Below are 18,772 nucleotides of genomic sequence, written 5' to 3'. Positions count from 1 at the left end.
CGCCAAACAAGGTGTAGTGTGTCCGGAGGAGGGTACTAGAATATTGTTACGGTGAGGAAAGCAGACAATGTCGCCGACGGAGAAGACGACGAAGTGGCATTAGCCTCTCTGGAGTCTCAGCTGCTGTGTCTCAGCAGCGTGAAAATACATCGTGTAAATAGTTTTATACCCGTGACATTTTGGTGGAGGTGCGGGGTACACGTCTTCGCCACGGAGCTCCGCAGTGGACGTCTAACCCAACCTGGGAACATGCATCCAGCGGCAGGCACCGCGTCTGCAGCTGCATCGCCTACTACGCACACCCAGAACGTTGCTATACCTCAGCCGCAAGACCCCGGCAAGTTCAACGGCCTTGATGGTATTGACGTAGAAGAATGGTTGAAGATGTATGAGCGCATCAGCAAGATGAGCAGGTGGGATCCGACCATAATGCTGGCCAATGTCGTGTTCTACCTCGACGGAACACCGCGAACGTAGTATTACACACACGAGGAAGAGCTCAACAGCTGGGAGTTGTTTAAGGAGAAGCTGTCCGACGTTTTTGGCAATCCGACCGGTTGACAGCTAGCCGCAAAGCAACAACTCGCCAAGCGTGCCCAAACTGCTACCGAGTCGTATGTCTCCTACATTCAGGACGTCCTCGCCCTCTGTCATAAAATCGACACTTCCATGCCAGAGACAGACAAGGTTGGCCACATTATCAAAGGCATCGCAGACGGCGCATTCAACCTTCTGGTCTTTAGAAACCTATCGACTGTCGACGCCATCATGAAGGAATGCCGCCGTTTCGAGCAGGCGAAGAGTCGCCGCATACATAATCAGTTTACAAGGCTTCCAAATACTGCAGCGACCTTCTTTTTTACCGACCCAACCGACCACGCTAGCTTGCCACCACCAAGTGAAAACGTGACCTGCATTGTGCGCCGCGAACTCGAAGCAGCGTTTCTGTCTCGCCTCAACAGACGTCTCGGACCAACACTGCTAAGACAATATCCAGTCCGTGGTTCCCCAGGAAATCGCTAATATGGGTCTCCCCAGCACCTGCTCCTTGAGTCGTCCTGACACCGTAACTACTCCTATGCCTCGGTCCTATCGCAGTCCATCCTACGGTGCCCGTTATCCGGGGCTTGTGTTACGGTGAGGAAAGCACACAATGTCGCCGACGGAGAAGACGACGAAGTGGCAACAGCGCCTCTGGAGTCTCAGCTGCTGTGTCTCAGCAGCGTGAAAATACATCGTGTAAATAGTTTTGTACCCATGACAATATGTTGGTTTAGGTATTGCAGAAGGGCTCGTGTGGCTTTCTGAGTTTGAGGGGCGATGCTAGGCTCCCAGCTTTAGTAACCAGCTTTGGAAAAAGTTAGATTGTTCAGTCTGCTTCAAACTACACTGGGAAGTCTGACATATGTCGTTCGTCAGACAACGCAGAGTTGCGTCACATCGAAGGTTCAGCGTAGAAAGCACCTAATTAGCGCATAATGTGAGCATAAGCAGAAAGAACAGACATACGCGTAAAGCGAGTTCTCCTCTCCTTCTTCGCTATCCGACATCTTAAATTATAATCTCCGGCAGAGCACTTTTTTAAAACCTTTTCTGTTCATTTTTATTTTGTCCTTCAAACTAGCAGCAGCATATTTGCCTAATTAGCAGATGTACTAACTTCTGCCAGAACTCACGCCAGACTGTTACGCAGCCGGAGATTCTGCCTCTTGCGTGTACCGAATAAGGCAAAGCAACGACGTTCGCAGTGCGTCAATAAAAAAACTCAAGATTTGAGCCGAATTTCCATAATTTTCGGCGCTCTTCTGCTGAAGTATCACATTAGCGAGATTATGGTCACTCGAACTGCTCTCCTACGATCAATGTGTTTATCTCTCTCTCTCTCTCTCTCTCTCTCTCTCTCTTCCCGTTCGCACCGGGATTGTGCGCTCTTGCCCAGTGAGATCGCGCGATGATCCGAATTTTCTTAAAAACAGGGCGCATGTGCGACCCCTCCCCCTCCCCTTCCTCAATTTATAACTGCCTTTTGTGTTTACAGGGGCATTTACGAGTTGTACCATGTGTCCTACATGTGGATTCCCGTCATCAGCTTCCTTACCACTTTCGTCGTAGCGGTCCTTGTTACGCTACTCTGTGGTGAGTGCCTCTGTCCCGCTGCACTCTGGTAGTACGAACGCAAAGACAAATGCCAAGTAATAATGTCGAATAGCAATTGTAGTGACTGCTTGCAGCAGATTTTACTTATAGGCCCTCAAAGATATAAATAATTTAGAAAATCGGCATTTTTTTTAACCAGGAGCCACCTCAACAACTATGTAATACCATGCCAAACACAAATGTATCATAATTACCTTAAGCTGCATATGCTAGTGCATGTAAGGCAGACAAATATCAGTTTCCAGGGCACCTAAAGTAGATCCTTCGTTTAATTCGGTTCTACAGAACGAGGGTCCTCAAGCTATTCGCATACGTACTTAACATCGCTGCATAGTAAATAAATTTGTTATAAGTCACTGTGTCTTCCCACAGGTCTCAAGAACTCAGATGAGGTTGACCCAAGCTTAATAGCACCGTTCATGAGGAATCTGTACCTCTCGACGAAGACGAAAGCGCACAAGGAACAAAAATGTGGTCTTGCGAAGGCGGAGGTATGTATATCCACAATAGCGCATACGCAAAAGTCGAAGATAGTATAAGTAAATACAGGAAATTGATATCTTTGACGCGTTCATTCTCCTCCTGCAACAAAATCTACAGCATATCATGTACTGAAAATTGCGGGAGTTATGAGAAAACGCAACAACTCTTTAATCATGCTTGTTGCGAAATCCCGGATAGCAACATGTTCTAGTAAACTTCAGATCAGGGTACCATCTTATCTGCTGTCAGCAGGCATATTGACTGCTCGACAGGCATGGAGCCACAGCTGAGGGCACCGCCTTCTTTTAACAGCGAAGCTGTTCTAGCTAACCGTAAAAAGTGCCACCTGCTGCCGCAAAACCTCGTCCAGCTATGACGTCACTGCGTTGCCTAGCAACCACTTCGCTGAGCGGCGTGTGCCTCGCCTCCTCTCCGTGCCGTGCACATGTTGTCTTGACATGAGACGTTAGGAGAGGGAAGGAGAGCATGCGCGCGGCGCGCGCAATGCTCGGGAAAGGGAAAGAGAAAATGAGAGCGAAATATAGAAATTGTAGCAGCACCAACGAGGCAACGCGCAGAGCTGCTGCCGACGCCGCCGGCGCTGCCTAGCCGCGCATGCGCCGAAGCAGTAGCGATGACGTCACCTCGCGTTGCCTAGTAACCGCCGGCGCAGGTGCGCGCTCGCTTCGCTCGACACAGACACGACTCCGCCGAGCACCTCCCCCCCCCCCCCGCCAGCTGTGCGCTACTGTGCATGCGCCGTGACGTCATCCCGGCGTGTCGTCTGCTGCGCGCCGCCCGTACACTGTGCATAGCTTTCGCCCAGTATGCATGCGCTTGGCCTCGGAGCTTGCCATAAAAGAGGCTGCGCTTAGTCGTGTCAACTTTCGCTAGATATCTAGCGGCTAGCCTCCAACGCGTTCGGCGTCGGCAAGCAACAGCGTTCTTGGCACTGTTCCAACCTTGGTTAGCCTGCCTGCGTTTGTGGCATGCCAGGAACGCTGTAGCTCGTAGGCGCCGACGCGTCCAGCGCTAATCACGTGAAATGTCGCGAAAGGTAAGGTACCTCCGAAAATGATCACTCGCGAATACTTTCCCTACATGCGTAGTTCAGTTAAACCAAGTTAAGACCTAGCAGCAATCAAATTAATACCTAGCAGTAGCAGCCAGTAAGACTTGAGGGTCGACAGTTTCGCTGTGCCTAAGTTTTACATACATACATACATACATACATACACATACATACATACATACATACATACATACATACATACATACATACATACATACATACATACATAGCTTGGGGGGGATACATACATACATACATACAAAATGAATATCATACGATACCTCCCCATACGCGACGCTCTTCGCGACAGGTCTCCCATATGGTCCAGCGGGCACTGCATCGCGTCAATCGTGATGGAGTCCAGGGCTAAAAGCCACTCACACAATTCTTGGATTTGTCATAATATGATTATCTCTCTCTCTCTCTCTCTCTAATAGTTAATGAACCCAGCATCATTACGTTTTGGAATACAACGACCATGGACATGTCATCACCTATCATAAGTACACATCTGCACTTAAAGAGTGTGAGATACATGCATGCCCCCAACACATACATACATACATACATACATACATACATACATACATACATACATACATACATACATACATACATACATACATACATACATACATACATACATACATACATACATACATACATACATACATACATACATACATACATACATACATACATACATACATACATACATGCATACATACATACATACATACATACATACATACATACATACATACATACATACATACATACATACATACATACATACATACATACATACATACATACATACATACATACATACATACATACATACATACATACATACATACATACATACATACATACATACATACATACATACATACATACATACATGCATACATACATGCATACATACATACATGCATACATACATAATACATACATACATGCATACATACATACATACATGCATACATACATGCATACATACATACATGCATACATACATACATAATCGCTCTACCACATGCGATTCACAGAAGCGAGAATTTTGCATTGTCGCTTACTTTATTACTTATGCATATAGAATTTCATAATTCTGAATTTAATAATGTGTGCCGAAAAGTCCTCAAACGCTACCTTTCTCCCTTTGGATTTCCAGAAACCGCAGAAACTCCGCGAGAGCGTCGGCATTTCGAACGGCCACGTGAACTACGCCATGACCAATGACGATGGCACACAACACACCGCCATGTAGGAATCCAAGGATACCTATTATACGGCGGCAAATTATTTCCGTCGTTTGTGTACTCCAAATTGTGGGCCTTGAATTGAAAATGTATAGGGATCTTGAAATGGCTCCGCAAGTCCTGCAGCGGAGATTGTACAAACTATAGAGATGTCATTCAAGGCTGTCGTTTTCTAGACGCCAACCAAATGCGATGGGGCATGTGCCATCGGAATGCGCGGATAATGGAAGAGGACCAACAGGAATGTCGTCACTTGCTACGAACTAGATTCACGCAAGTGATTCGATTACGCTTCCTCGCGTCGCCTCCGGCAGACCTATAGAGATGTCGCGTTTGAAGCCCTACTATTTACCTCACTTTATTTCGCAACGTAATAATTTTGCAACGTAAGTATTGTAAGGTTTCTGTTGTGTGATTTCTTGTTTTCTAAGTGATAGTTTTACTTCTTGCTTTTAAACGTGCATCATCAACCTCAAACTGTTTCGTGCTCCATCTTTGAGACATGCAGCTTACCTTCTGCCATAGGAGTAGCACTTGGTGCGTGCGCTAGAAGATTGCTGTCACGCTGAGCAACAAGTCGGCCAACATAGTCCACAGATAACACGTTGTACGCGGTCCTTTTGTACACAAGATATAGTAAATATACGTGTTTTCGTTGTGTATGACAACAATGGTTAGTGCTTCAATGCACCGCGGCAGTACTAGTTCCGCGTGATAGTGCCCTAATGAGTGTTGTTAGAAACTGGTCGGCATTTTAAAACACCTGCGATATGTGACCCGCTACTCCTTTAACGCGAGAGAATGTGAGCCTCAACTGCTCGTCTCTAGCAAGTGAAAAAAAAAAAATGATAAATATGTGTGAAGCCTGGTTGAGTGACATTCGAACAGGGTAGCGTTCAAAACAGCAAGGGACATCACGAGGACGCTGAAGCTTCATTTAGTTTGTTTTTGTGCCGTGTATGTTTGTTTGATGCATTCGTCATATGGAGTGGTTGCACTAACAACCAACCTGCCCTTGATATTCATTTGCTTCGCCCGTGACTTTAAAACATAGCACGAGAAAAACACTTCCAAGAAGTCCCCCTCCTCTCCTCTGAAGATTGATCTTCCTATATTCTCTTCAGTTTTCCGTCTGGTGCAAACTTTACCTCCGGCCTTCTATGAAATGGAAGGGCGTTGTCATTTGTTATTTTCTCACCACTCTCTTTAGACCAGAGTGCAACTATCCTACCATCAGAACAGAAGGCGAACGCAGTGACACCTCTGAACACTGAAACAGTTTGCCTGTACGCGTATGCCGTGATTTTTTCGCATTGATATCAGATCGCTCAAATTCATAAGAACCTTTTCAAACACTCTCTTCGAACCGCCTCTCATGCGGCTTTCGTGTATGCTTGCTTTATTACCCACGTAATATCTTCTGATGTATTGCGTGGTTATGAACTGCGTTGAAGCAAAGGTCATAAAGTTAAAGAAGTCAGGGGTCAGCGGTTATGGTCATGTCGCATAGAAAACAGGATACACGCGGCAATGTGCGGATCACTGGGACCTCACGCAGTTACGTTTTTTTTTATGTTTCTCATTTTCTTTTATCGGGAAACGCTGGCGCTCAATGCTATGCACGAAGGCGCGCTTTCTGGTAGAAACACGGCCTCTTGCGTGAGTCGATCTTCTGTTATTGTTTCGCACTTTTAGTATTTCAGTTTGAGACGACTTAACATAAAAGGCATGTGCTGTCAGTGTTTCGTTCCATGACATTTGTTTGGGGGCTGTCATTCTCAAAATTCCGAGGAATAACTTTGTAAAGAATGTAAGACAAATTGTGAGCAGCTTTCGTGTTAAAAGTATTTAGTGTCTACGGAGGGCCTGCGTTGTGGTTCGGAATGTTTTTTCGCCAAACGACGGTCGGCGCCAACACCGGAGTTCTTGCGACACGGGGCCTTTAACGCTATCGCGTTCATAATCGTAATTTGCAGGTGCACACAACAACTTTAACTGGAGGTTACCGCTGCCTTACCAAATGTCAGGTGCGAGTTCTCAGCTTTTTCACTGCTGCCACGACATTTGAAGATTCGATAGTACTAATGACTTGCGTTTGGCTAGAGAGACCGTGCAGTTGTAGGAGTTAGATGTGGTTCTGGTTTGTGTAACTTTCACTTAACAAGCCCACTCGTGTTTTGTTACGATCACGATCAACAGCCGAACTAGCGCTATGTCACCGAGTTTCAGAGGGCATTCTGCACTTGCTTCCGACACAAAGTAGGAAGACTGCGAGCACATGCCCAAATGCGTTTCAAGCAGCGAAATTCCAAAACAGTTTGCGACACACAACTCAGTTACATGAGATTCGATGACTCCTTTGAAGCCATTAGCAAATCTGCCTGTACATGAGTAAAGCGTCATCACAGATGCTGCGCTAAAGCTTGTTATGCAACAAACAACGCTAATTAATTCGTCCGTTCACATTTGTTACGCTAACCTTTGTTTTAGTCAAACGCGGCGGTGCATTTACTTATCGAAAGTCGAGACGTTCCGTAATGTGTTCTTGTAGCTTGCAGTTTTTAATTACTTACTGTCACTCACACATCCGCATTTCCAGACATCATCACATCATTTGGGAAAGTTGGTGTAGTGTAGGACTAGGGGTATCGATGCAGCTGCGGTTCAGGCATTGTGCCTTCGCCGCAAGACCTTTACTGAGTGCTTTAAGAGCGAGTTTCCATTACCTAGAACACGCATGTACTTAACATAGCTAACAAAGATTTTCGGGATAGCCTGTAAGACACCGCCATCCGAATGGAAGCCTCGAAGCTTTTACACAATATCTCAATAATTGCCCTTCAACTAGCTCGTTTGGTCAAAACATTTCATAGTTCGCAAAGACTAAACTGCTAAACCATGTAGCCACTTCACTTGTACGAAATTGTTCGCTACTTTTAATGTCCCCAATTACGGTTTACATGTTTGACGTGCCAGAATACAAACTTGTCCTTACACCTCATTCAATCAACAGAAATAAACAAACGTAAAGCAACTACACCCATGTTGGCGAAAAATATTGGCGTTTGTTTGATTTCGTTACGTTGTTTCCTGTACAGTCAACATATACGTGTGTATTCATTTCACCGATTTTGTTCAGTCTAGATGGATATTAAGGTTTATTCATATTTAAGCTGTAAGTTCATCTGCTAAGTTAGTTCAAGTTGTCACAAACCATGCTTTGTTCATTATTCTACTCAATGTCTTACAATATGATCTGCCAAGCATAAGCATTACTGATAAAACAATTATACTATATTTACACCCGCTCTGAAATGCTGCAATGAATTGCAATTACAAGCACTCTCAAGTGATCTCTTGCATACCAAAGCGAGTGTTTTGGATTGAAACAGGCTACAACTACAGATGTATAGCACCTAATGCATTTGGTATGCAAATTAATACGTCAACAATTTTTATTCTGTTGAATTATACCTGTTTATTGTTTAACTGTTTTAGTGAATATAAGTATTGTTTATAGTAAAATTTTGAAGTGTTTTAAACATCCACCACCTAACCCTGCTATCGTCTGTATTTTTTTTGTTGCTGTTGTTGGAAAGTGGTGAGCTTCTGCCGGTTGTTCATTCGGACTATGCCGTAAATCGAGCCTTCCATCTATGTGCGAATAGTCCTTGTGTATATATGTATAGTTTATATTTACACTGAAAAATAAAGACGGTGCGGTTGTTTCATCCCCCGTTTGGTCTTGTTATTACTAACAAAGCGCCACCTCCAATGTGTTTTTCTTCTGCTAACCATAACAGAATGAGAGGTGAATAGTTCGGGACAGGTGTCGCCACGCGAGAATGTGGGATATGCACGTACACTACTAGTACGGTAGTGGTTATCAATTACGTAAGCCCCCAACGTACAGAAATGCAACCAGGCCATGGCCTCCTGAAAGGGACATCACGCTCGCCGGCTTGAAGAGTACGAGCGATAAGTGCGGAGAACAGCCATTGCAGTATGAAGAAATTAATGATCGATATTTATTTTATTGCGGACAGTAACTTCACCACAGAGGAACACGATGAGCGAGAGAGAAGAGGAAAATCCTGCTCACCGCACCCAACTGTACAGCGCCTCGCTGACACCTGAACATCGGTCCGCAAGGCGAGGAAGCAGGAGAAGGAACGGAATGATGACCGAGCCAACGAAGAACACCGAGGAATTGAAATTCTGTCAAGTAATCTCTCTCTGCAAACCAATAGGTTCGCAGAGCGAGATGCTATTGATGCAATGCTATAACACTGTTCTTTTTTTTTTCTTTACTGTCATTTAGAACGCCTGCAAAAAAAAAAAAAATAGCAGCACCAGCCGCTGTGGCTCAGCGACTGTGGCGTTCTGCTGCTGAGCACAATGTCGCGGGTTCGATTCCCAGCAGCGACTGCAGTATTCCTTGGTTGCATCCAAAGGGCAAAAACGCTCACGTATCGTGCTTTGGGCGAGCGCTCAAGAACCCCAAGCAGTCAAAATTATTCCAGAGCCCTTCATTACGACGTCTATCCCCTGTGTAACCCTGGGGACGGTAAACCCCACGAAACCGCAAGTGTTTTAGAACGCGCGGTGAGGACTGCCGGATTTTGGAGACAAAACCGAAGTGCCCAAAAGTGGTGCATTGTTAAGGGCGTACTCGGAGATCCATTGCTGTTGTTGATTTCCTGACTCGCTAAATTGTCAAAATTGGCACATGACTCTGTCAGGGAAGGTCTGCGTAATGAACCCTATAAGGAGCAGTTTCAATACAGATACCACTAAAGGTTAGACTTCTGTAATAACGAATTCATCCTTCGTAGTGAGAACAGAGTTTTTGCAAGCGAGAAAATGATGATTATGATTATGATGGTTTGTGGATAATGAGCCCTTTGTAACGGCTGGACTCAATATCAGTGTCCTAGCCAAGTATTGGCATACTATGGCAACAGTTTGCCTTAGTATGCCAATACCATATAAACAGCACTAATTTCAATTTCTTCACGGGAAATTGTCAAAAAATGCGCTTTTTGCGCAAGTTTACGAGTGTGCAGACGATTGCGCGTCTTACATCTTAGTTGCAGTACTCAAAGGCGCAAGAAAAGAAAAGGGGTTAAACAAAAGGGGGCGGGGGGGGGGGGGGGGGGGGTTACAACCCCTAACCTCTGCCCTGCCCTGCACTGGCCTGACCTGCCTGCCGGTCTGTCTGAGAAATTTCATACGTTCTTCAAATGATAACAAACTGCCACCTCATTCGGGTTTTTAGGAGGCCAGAACTGAGCATACAAGTGCGATGTTCGCAAGGTCTGTTGCCATTCAGTGCCATTCCACTCTGTGAAGGTGGCTGTATATAAGGTGATAAACTATATTGATTTAAATAAAGACACATACCACATGAATTGTCATTTTCTCCCATCTTTATTATTTTCTCACTAAAGTGATTACAGCTTCGTGGTCGCTATGGTAGAAGGTCATGCGTTCCGTAACGATGCTTGAGCGGGAATGGACGCGAAGGCGGCGGGAGGCATTAGCAGGACATGCTCTCCCGCCGCCTTCGTGCCCATTCCCGCTTCTGCTCACGCCGTCGTTCTTCGTAGGCATGCTGTTCTTCCTCGGTCCGAACAATACGCGGTCCTACCCAGGGGGGTGAATCTTCCTATACCTCCCATTGGTTCTCCCATAGCAGACGCTCAGTCGACGCTAGCGCCAAGGCGCACTTCAGTTAGGCCCTAGCGGATGGATGACGGTACTACGGTGGCGAAAAAAAGAGAAAAAAAAGAAAAGCGGCGCGATTTTTTTTACCGTCCCCCTTTCGCTATAGCACTTTCTTGCTTCCTTTCTTTATGATAACGTTTTTCCGGTCGTTTCTCCTTTCCCTCTTGACTTTCCTATCCCTCTCCCATGCCTCGCGCAATGCTCTGTTTTTTATTCCTGTAGCTGTCCGCGGCGCGCTCTTCTTTTCTTTTCTTTTTTTTTTTTTTTCTTTGTCGCGGGCGTTATCAGACGCACCGCAGGACCGAAGCGCGCGCTCCTCTCCCGTCCGGCCGGTGCCGTTCGTGCATTCATGCTGCGCGCTTGTGCGCAGTGGATTCTTTTTGCGTTTTCATGCACGCAGTCGCATTCATTATTACAAACAAGCAAGCATGTGCCCAAATTGTATTAAAAAATAATTCCACTTACAACACAACAGTTCTTTGGACTCACTTTATTGTGTTCGTTTGCGAAAACCAAAGTTGGAGCAGACAGTGCAACACACTATAGTATGGAACAAAACGCGGATGGTGTTTCATGTACACACATGTAAAAAACATTTATTGTAACTGCTCTAATGGCCAATGCGCAGAATAGCTTCTCACGGCCTGCTTCTCGCTCGGTCCATAAAATCCACCTCCGTGAAGTGCGCCAAGCATATTCTGCGGTTGTTGACCTTAATTGCCTCTGGGCAAAACCATTAGGTCCATCCTTCCAGCGTAGGTCAAAAACGCTTCCATCCTGAAGAACAGTGAAGATCTTAAATTATAACATCGCAGTTGGAACATACAAAACTGAGCTCGTTTCGCGTGGCGGCAGAGTACTAGTTGGGATATGTTAACCTTAATAATCTGAAACGTATTTTTAAACGATGCTGGCCAATTAGCTAAAAATAAGTGCAAAGCGCGCACCTACCCACGTGTTACAGCCATGTACGAGTGCGCACAATTACTATCACAAAAACCGGGAAGTAAACTGCACAGTACTCACCTGTTCTCTTTAAGGATGCGGTAGAATTTCAGGTCACATGTCTCACTTCGTCGTGATGTGTTCGCACACCATTGAACCACACACGAACAGCGACAGCTGCGAGACATTGCGGGGAAAAGCCAACAAACGTGCAACGGTAGGGTACCACATGGACGACACTGCTAGCGCGGAAGGCGAAAACCGCAAAACTGACCGCATAATTCCAGAAAAAAAAATTGCTGCGGTTTTGGCCGTTATCAGCACGGCCGCCGACGAGCGCGGGCCGCGCCAGCCGCACCACCGATAGTTGAAGGCGAGAGAGAAACGGCAAAGTTGAGAGAGGGTTGACAAGAAAAAAAAAAGGGGGGGGGGCGATTTTGGTTTCGCATTCATCTCATGAATGACGCTGCAATTCGCGTGGACAAAAAAAATGTCACAGTTTCGCCCTAAGGGCGAAGCAATGAATGCGATAGCAACACAGCAATGTCATACGAAGTAAGGTGAGCGGCTTTGGTAGCAATATGAATTGTAGTAAACATGAGCTGATTAAGTAAGCAGGTGTGCTGCGGCGTAAGTAGGCCGACATGAAGAGAGACTCGATGACCACGAGAAGGCGCGTGTGAAACGGTGGTGTTGATGAGAAGCGCTTCCCGTGGGCAGCGCGTGCGAAGGGACACACCTGTAGTGCTGCACTGCCGACCCGGGCAGCATTGCGTGTGTAGCGTGCGTTGGAAAATGTGGACCGACTATTACTAACTGAATGAACAAGCGTGGTGTGAGCGCGCACAAACAAACATGAATAGATCACACTGAATGACAGCAGACAACGACTGTCAAAACGCTGGCAGCAAGCATACGCCGCAGCGGGCGAAGGTACGTGCGGTCTATCGCTTCAACGGAAACTGAGCGGCGAATGCACTTAAAGGTCAGAGCCGTGTGGAGATAAGAGACGGTGCGAGCGAGCGACGAGCGCGGTTGTTGGCAGAGAAGTGCGCCCCCCCCCCCCCCCTTGCTCCCTCCGGCGCTGGCTTCCTGCTTCCTTGCTTGCGCGTGGGAGATTGAGTGCGTTCGCTCTCCGTGATAGCGCGCGTCTCCGCACGCTTCCTCTCGGGCATACGGCGCGCGGCGAAGATTTTATCTATAGGGAACCTCACGGCGACGGCGACGGCGACGACGACGCCGACGGCAGAAATCCGGTTCAAGTGTCCATATAATTGCTATCGCAATAAAACAGCGGAGTTTCCGAGGCCTGGACTACCCATTACACGGCCGGAACGCAACTGAGATAACGTGCCTATGCAGTGCGCGACGTCAACAGCAAAGAGACACACCCATTGGCTATTAAACGTAGCTGGGGCACACCAGCGATACGCGTTTGCTTTGTATCATTAAGGCTACGGCGTTCTTGGTCTACGCGCTCGGTCTACGCACGAAGCGATCCTCTGGAAACTAGCGTATGACAGCTCCACTGTAAAATGTCCTGCCTTTTAGAACTGTGCCTAGTAACCCTTACATTTACTGGTGGCCTGTACGTGGTATTGTTAACAGCAATATTATTTAGAAACGTCTGAAGTAAAAGCAGGATGCGTGGCGCTGAAACGTCCAGGCATGTGTATACACGCATGCACTCGGGAAAGTCCGGCCCCAAGCACGCGCGCACGTGCGCGTATCACCAAACGTGCTCGCCCCGCACACAGGTAAGGCTGAAGGGTGTAAGCCGCCGCCACTCTACATTCGTGCTGGCTGCTGGCGGGTACGTGCACATAACGTTGGCTGCGCAATGTCGTTTGATTAACATTCCTAGTGTGTGTGCGTGTAGAGTGGGATAAGGCTCAGTGCCAGAATTGGAACCTACATGTACTGCCCACGTGGGCTACGCGGACCTCCCGAAACAACAACTGCTATCACACTAATACGAGGCTTAGCACGTGATGGATCTCAACTCAGTGCTGAAACCAAAGGAGCTCCGTTCTCGGTCTAGGCAAGCGAACATCGAGCTTTTGCATCGCTTGGAGTTGCGCGGAGGTTTGTAGCTCAGTATATTTTTACTGCTCAGTACACTCGTCGTGGGTAGCATAAAGAGCGGTTAAAAAAAAAAAGTACATAATCCTGTGCAGAACAGATAATACGCTGTGGCCGCCGCTAATGTGTAGCGATGTAACAAAATTCAGAGCTTGAAGTTATTGCGTAGCTTGGTTTCAGTTTTTCTACAAACACGTTGGCAGTTTTAAAGAATGGAGCAAGGAGAATTGACGCTGCCCTGTCGTTCTAAATGATGCTAACACTGAACAACTGTCTCCAGCGTTAAATAAACAGCGGTATAGTGAATATCTTCTAACGAGCACTTGAACTATCTCAAAAACTAGAAGCCACTTTTAGCTCCTTCGTGTAAACCACTAACGGCACACTTTGTTAGCGAAGCTAAGATGTTAGCACGCATAAGTTCCGTCAAAATGAAATCATTTCTCGAAGGCTTACTTGCTCAATGATTGCATTGCTCGAACAACGCAAAATCGTACAAGTGCGCATAGCTCGCACAGTTACTATAAAGGCGATAGTAGTTATTGCGCTCACAGTCGCAATGTCCTAAGTCTCTCCAAAAGCGTACTCCCACTTATTAAATCTATGAATAAATCTTTATTCAGAAGAAGATGAGTAGTGGCCTGCTTAGGCTTGGGTTCTGCGCGTGCATGGTTAAAGAATTGGAATAAGATCGCGCTGTGTGACATAAAGGCATAGCAATAAGCCAGGCTGTGGAGCGACGCCATCGAGTAATAAGGTCGTCCCTGACGGGTCTGTACGTCCAGAAATCCGGTGCAGTGTTCCGTCCCTTGAACTTGTCTCTGAGTGGATTGAGGACAATGCAAAATCCGAATAGGTGTTTGAGGTCTAATGTGGGCCGCTGTCGCCTCTGAAGCAGGTTACATTGGTTGTTAATGGGTCGGCTTCAGACTGTCACTGCTGTTTTCCTGGCCCTTTATTTGTAACATCTCATTACGGGCTCATCAGAGCCGATCGAGCGCCTGTGTATTTTTGAAGATATCCAATTATCATTCCCACGTTCATAAAATGAAGGAGGAGGACAACTTTATTAAAAACACCAGTCAATGAACGTCAGGAGAGAAATCTTTCTCCCCCGTCTGCCTCTAGCCGTCGACCGGAATACCTTGAAACACAGCAGCAGCAAGGGCTTGACCGATGGTGTCCTGCTGGACGTTGGGGTCTGGGCTGCAGAGCAAAGCCTCCCAGGATTCTAGAGTGCGCGAGCTATCATGCTTAGACGGACATGTCCACACCATATGAACCAGATTTGCTGCCTCATCACAGAATTTGCACTTTGAACCGAATACTCTTGGATGCCACTTGCTGTAGAGTACGGGGTTTGGAAAAACCCCCGTCTGTAATTTCCTTCACATAACCTCGTCTTTATTACTGAGTGTTCTGTCCGCTGTCGGGTAAATTTGTCGACTTAGACTGTAGTGTACTATGATTTCCTGGTATGCGCGCATATCCCCTCTTCTGTTTATAGTTTCGGTGACTTGGGAGGCTCCGTGGGTCGAACGGTAAGTGAGACCTCGGGCGACCGAATGAGCCTCCTCGTTCCCTCTAAGTCCCTGGTGAGCTGGTGCTCAAACGAGCAGAACAAGCTGTCTGGGTCCTCCGTCCCTGTTTAACATGCGGATGGCAGTCTCCGTCACCCTCCCCGATTCATAATTTCACACAGCGTTTTTGGAGTCACTGATGACCACCTTTACCCCCCTTTGGCTGACGGCCAAGGCTATGACCACTTCCTCAGCTTCAACCGTCTCGACGCCACTGACTGTGCAGCACGCCATTGGTGTTCCATCTTCTCTAACCGCCACAGCCGCATATGCCGCTTTGCTGTCATATTCTGCAGCGTCCGTATATAGGACGTCCTGTGCGTCGTGAAAGGCAGGGTTCATGTTTCTGGGTAGCGGAGGTTCATAAAATGAAAACAATTATATTGTCTGTAATACGCTTAGCAGCGGGATTGGAACAGCTGACTTGCAACGTTTCAGGAAGGTCAACTATGTGGTCAGATCCGCAGCGCCTTCTGCTCTGATTCATACTTGGACTGGAACAACAGTGGTTTTGAAAGCAGATTCTGTGAGATAGCAGCAGCTCCTTCACTCTTATACTACACCGCTGCCGCTGCTACCATTCCCGTGGTAGTAGTATCAAGCGCCAGAATGGGCGAGCAACAAATGAACACTATGTATCACGCCTTTTCTCATAAATATTGCCATATCCTTCATTGAAAGCAGACAGCTCCATGATGTTGCGTGAGAAAGTGATATACATATAGCCAGCGACAGAGGTCTACAGAAACGTCTGGCCAGGATCACCTGCATTGTGAGTGAGTGAGTGAGTGGAGGTGAGTGAGTGAGTGATGAGTGAGTGAGTGAGTGAGTGAGTGAGTGAGTGAGGGTGAGTGAGTGAGTGAGTGAGTGAGTGAGTGAGTGAGTGATGAGTGAGTGAGTGAGTGAGTGAGTGAGTGAGTGAGTGATGGAGTGAGTGAGTGAGTGAGTGAGTGAGTGAGTGAGTGAGGAGTGAGTGATGGTGAGTGAGTGAGTGAGTGAGTGAGTGAGTGAGTGAGTGAGTGAGTGAGTGAGTGAGTGAGTGAGTGAGTGAGTGAGTGAGTGAGTGAGTGAGTGAGTGAGTGAGTGAGTGAGTGAGTGAGTGAGTGAGTGGATGTGAGTGAGTGAGTGGTGAGTGAGTGAGTGAGTGAGTGAGTGAGTGAGTGAGTGAGTGAGTGAGTGACGTGAGTGAGTGAGTGAGTGAGTGAGTGAGTGAGTGAGTGAGTGAGTGAGTGCGTGAGTGAGTGAGTGAGTGAAATAACTTTTATTACAGGTCCGGCCGAGGACGCGAACTCGTCGCGCACCCGGCTAGTCCCACGTCGGGACCGGTAGGTCTAGCCCACCAGCCCGGTCGCGGGCACACCGGACAGCCAGGATTTGATCGTGCTTCACAGGATTATTTCCATAGTGCAATCGCCGTGATGCATCACCTGCATTGTCAGCGATGTTGAATGAAGCAGCGCCTCAACTTCCTCGCTGGTGACGGGCAGCGAGCGCTTTCTTGGTGTACAAATATCAGCACAACTAGCACTCCGCAATAAATGTTTATTCCTCCTCCTAGCACTCTTGCAGTTTAGTTGCGTTTGTATACGTTGGGCCTCGGTAAAAAAAACAAAAAAGAACGAGAAAGATGTGAGCTTATTGATAATCAGGGAGCCCCACTACGTATATAGATACCAAATATATACAAAAAAAATTACAGACGGTTTGGCTGCGCCTACCACGACAAAATGGTGCGAAAGCACATTTTCTTGGACAAAATTATGCGTTTTCTTGTACCAAGTTAGGCATTGCTATCCTGTTGTTTGACCGGCTGCTAATTAAATCATTTGCAGTCACGATGTCGTTGTTAAACTGTTGTTACATTGCACACAATATACGCATGGACATCATGCACACTGGGTTGCATACAGGGTTTGTCAGTGGACACAGGAGGGCGAGGATTGCAGACTTGCACAAAGACCGTTTTGTGGTTTCACGTCGTACTGACCAGTGTTGTAGCGCAGCCTTCGCACTTACATGAAGGGTGTGCGAGGGGAAATCACGCGCTCCGCTATACAGTTGAGCGGAGGGATGTGGGCAGGCTTGAGCGGATATTGATATCCATTGCTCACGGAGTGCAAAGGCACTTTACTTAGGGCGAGCGAAGACTTACACGTACTACAAACCTTAAACGAAGAGAATTCTTCAACACCGGGAAAGGCTATAAAGCCAAGGTCGCGTATGTGGGAGCTCTGACGCAGTCCGAGTCCTTCTTGAGGCAGAGTATGTCACACACAGATCACGCAAAGCCAAGTGGGTTGTCGATGAAGTCCCGATTGAAGATGGCCGTCGCAGCCGTTGCCAAAGACAGACATTCCTCGGCCTTGCGATGCTGGTATGCAACGTTCGCAGCTAGTCGGACTTGTAGCTGTTCATCCGTTTCCACAGCGCACTTGGCACGCTTGTGGAATCTGTCGTTCCCCAATCGCTTCTGTCGTTCTTCGGCAGTTTCGTTGGCACGTTTCAACGCAATAAATTTTCTTTGTTACTGCAGTCGCAATCGCACTCCCGCTGCCTCAGTCGCCAAGCTCGTTGTTGTTCGCCGCGCTTGGCGCGACGGATCTCTTCTTTGGACATTTCTGACGACGATCCCGATTCACTTTCCATATATGACATGCGCACACGGGCGTTTGTGTGAAAACAAGAAGAGGCTGTGCACGCGAAACGCGCGTGTGAGGAGGCTTTCACACAGACAGAGGCTAATCCAGGTTGGTAGGCTAGTTGCGTTTTCGCACTAAAAATGATGCCGCCTGCAAGGTCTCGTGTTCTGGTGTGGACAAGCACGTGAAGCCGGTCACATAGACAGTGATTCAGTATGTATCCCCTCGTCTTTAGCGGCGTTGCTTAACATATTAGCGCCTTAGATCTCTGTATGCGTTTTTAGCAAGTGTACTACACATAAAGATCGGCGATATTTCTTTTAACATCTCTAAAAGTTCCTATTTTTGTAATTTTGGCATTTCTAGGATTTTATAACTAAAAAAAATACGTGGTGTAGTTGCAGACTTTTTTAGGTTGCAAGAACCTTCCGAAGATTTGTCAGAAATACGTTTTCAGCTTTCGCCTTAGGTAATATGGTCCCAAGAAAACCTTGATTTCGGGGTCAGTCAGAGCCACTTGCTCAGAAACCTAAGGTTTCGGCAACTTTAGTTCCTGAGCTCGTCTACTCGAAGAGGCGGACATTACTTGCACAAAAAATTTAATGCATAATCGACTAATTAACAAAATTAGCCAAGTTTTTAGCTAATAACCTTATGACCAATATTGCAATTTACAAATTCTAGCCGTGGAGTTCGGATCCACTTGGAACATTCTCAGGCTGATATCAGTGTCGAGATATTAATTCTCTAACTTGCGGAGAAATTCATTGGCGTGGCAGTCACTTTAACAAAACGTTGTTTTAGCATCGAAGGACTAAAATATGA

At 46.8% G+C, this 18,772-nt stretch overlaps 1 protein-coding gene across 1 annotated transcript in view; it reads left to right on the top strand.

Moving 5' to 3' along the window:
• LOC119456957 (sodium-coupled monocarboxylate transporter 1-like) overlaps window positions 1-18,772 on the top strand; it is a 70,275-nt gene that overhangs the window by 48,441 nt on the left and 3,062 nt on the right. The window contains exons 16-18 of the mRNA XM_049669155.1: window positions 2,039-2,136; window positions 2,530-2,648; window positions 4,887-8,402. Coding sequence (XP_049525112.1) covers window positions 2,039-2,136; window positions 2,530-2,648; window positions 4,887-4,982 — 313 coding nt within the window. The 3' untranslated portion in view covers window positions 4,983-8,402. The remainder of the gene's footprint in view (window positions 1-2,038; window positions 2,137-2,529; window positions 2,649-4,886; window positions 8,403-18,772) is intronic.

This window comes from Dermacentor silvarum, chromosome 6, assembly GCF_013339745.2.
Source record: "Dermacentor silvarum isolate Dsil-2018 chromosome 6, BIME_Dsil_1.4, whole genome shotgun sequence".
NCBI classification, from domain to species: Eukaryota; Metazoa; Arthropoda; class Arachnida; order Ixodida; family Ixodidae; genus Dermacentor; species Dermacentor silvarum.
The sequence above is the reverse complement of the archived record's forward strand: the minus strand, read 5'-3'. Positions and strand labels throughout refer to the sequence as shown.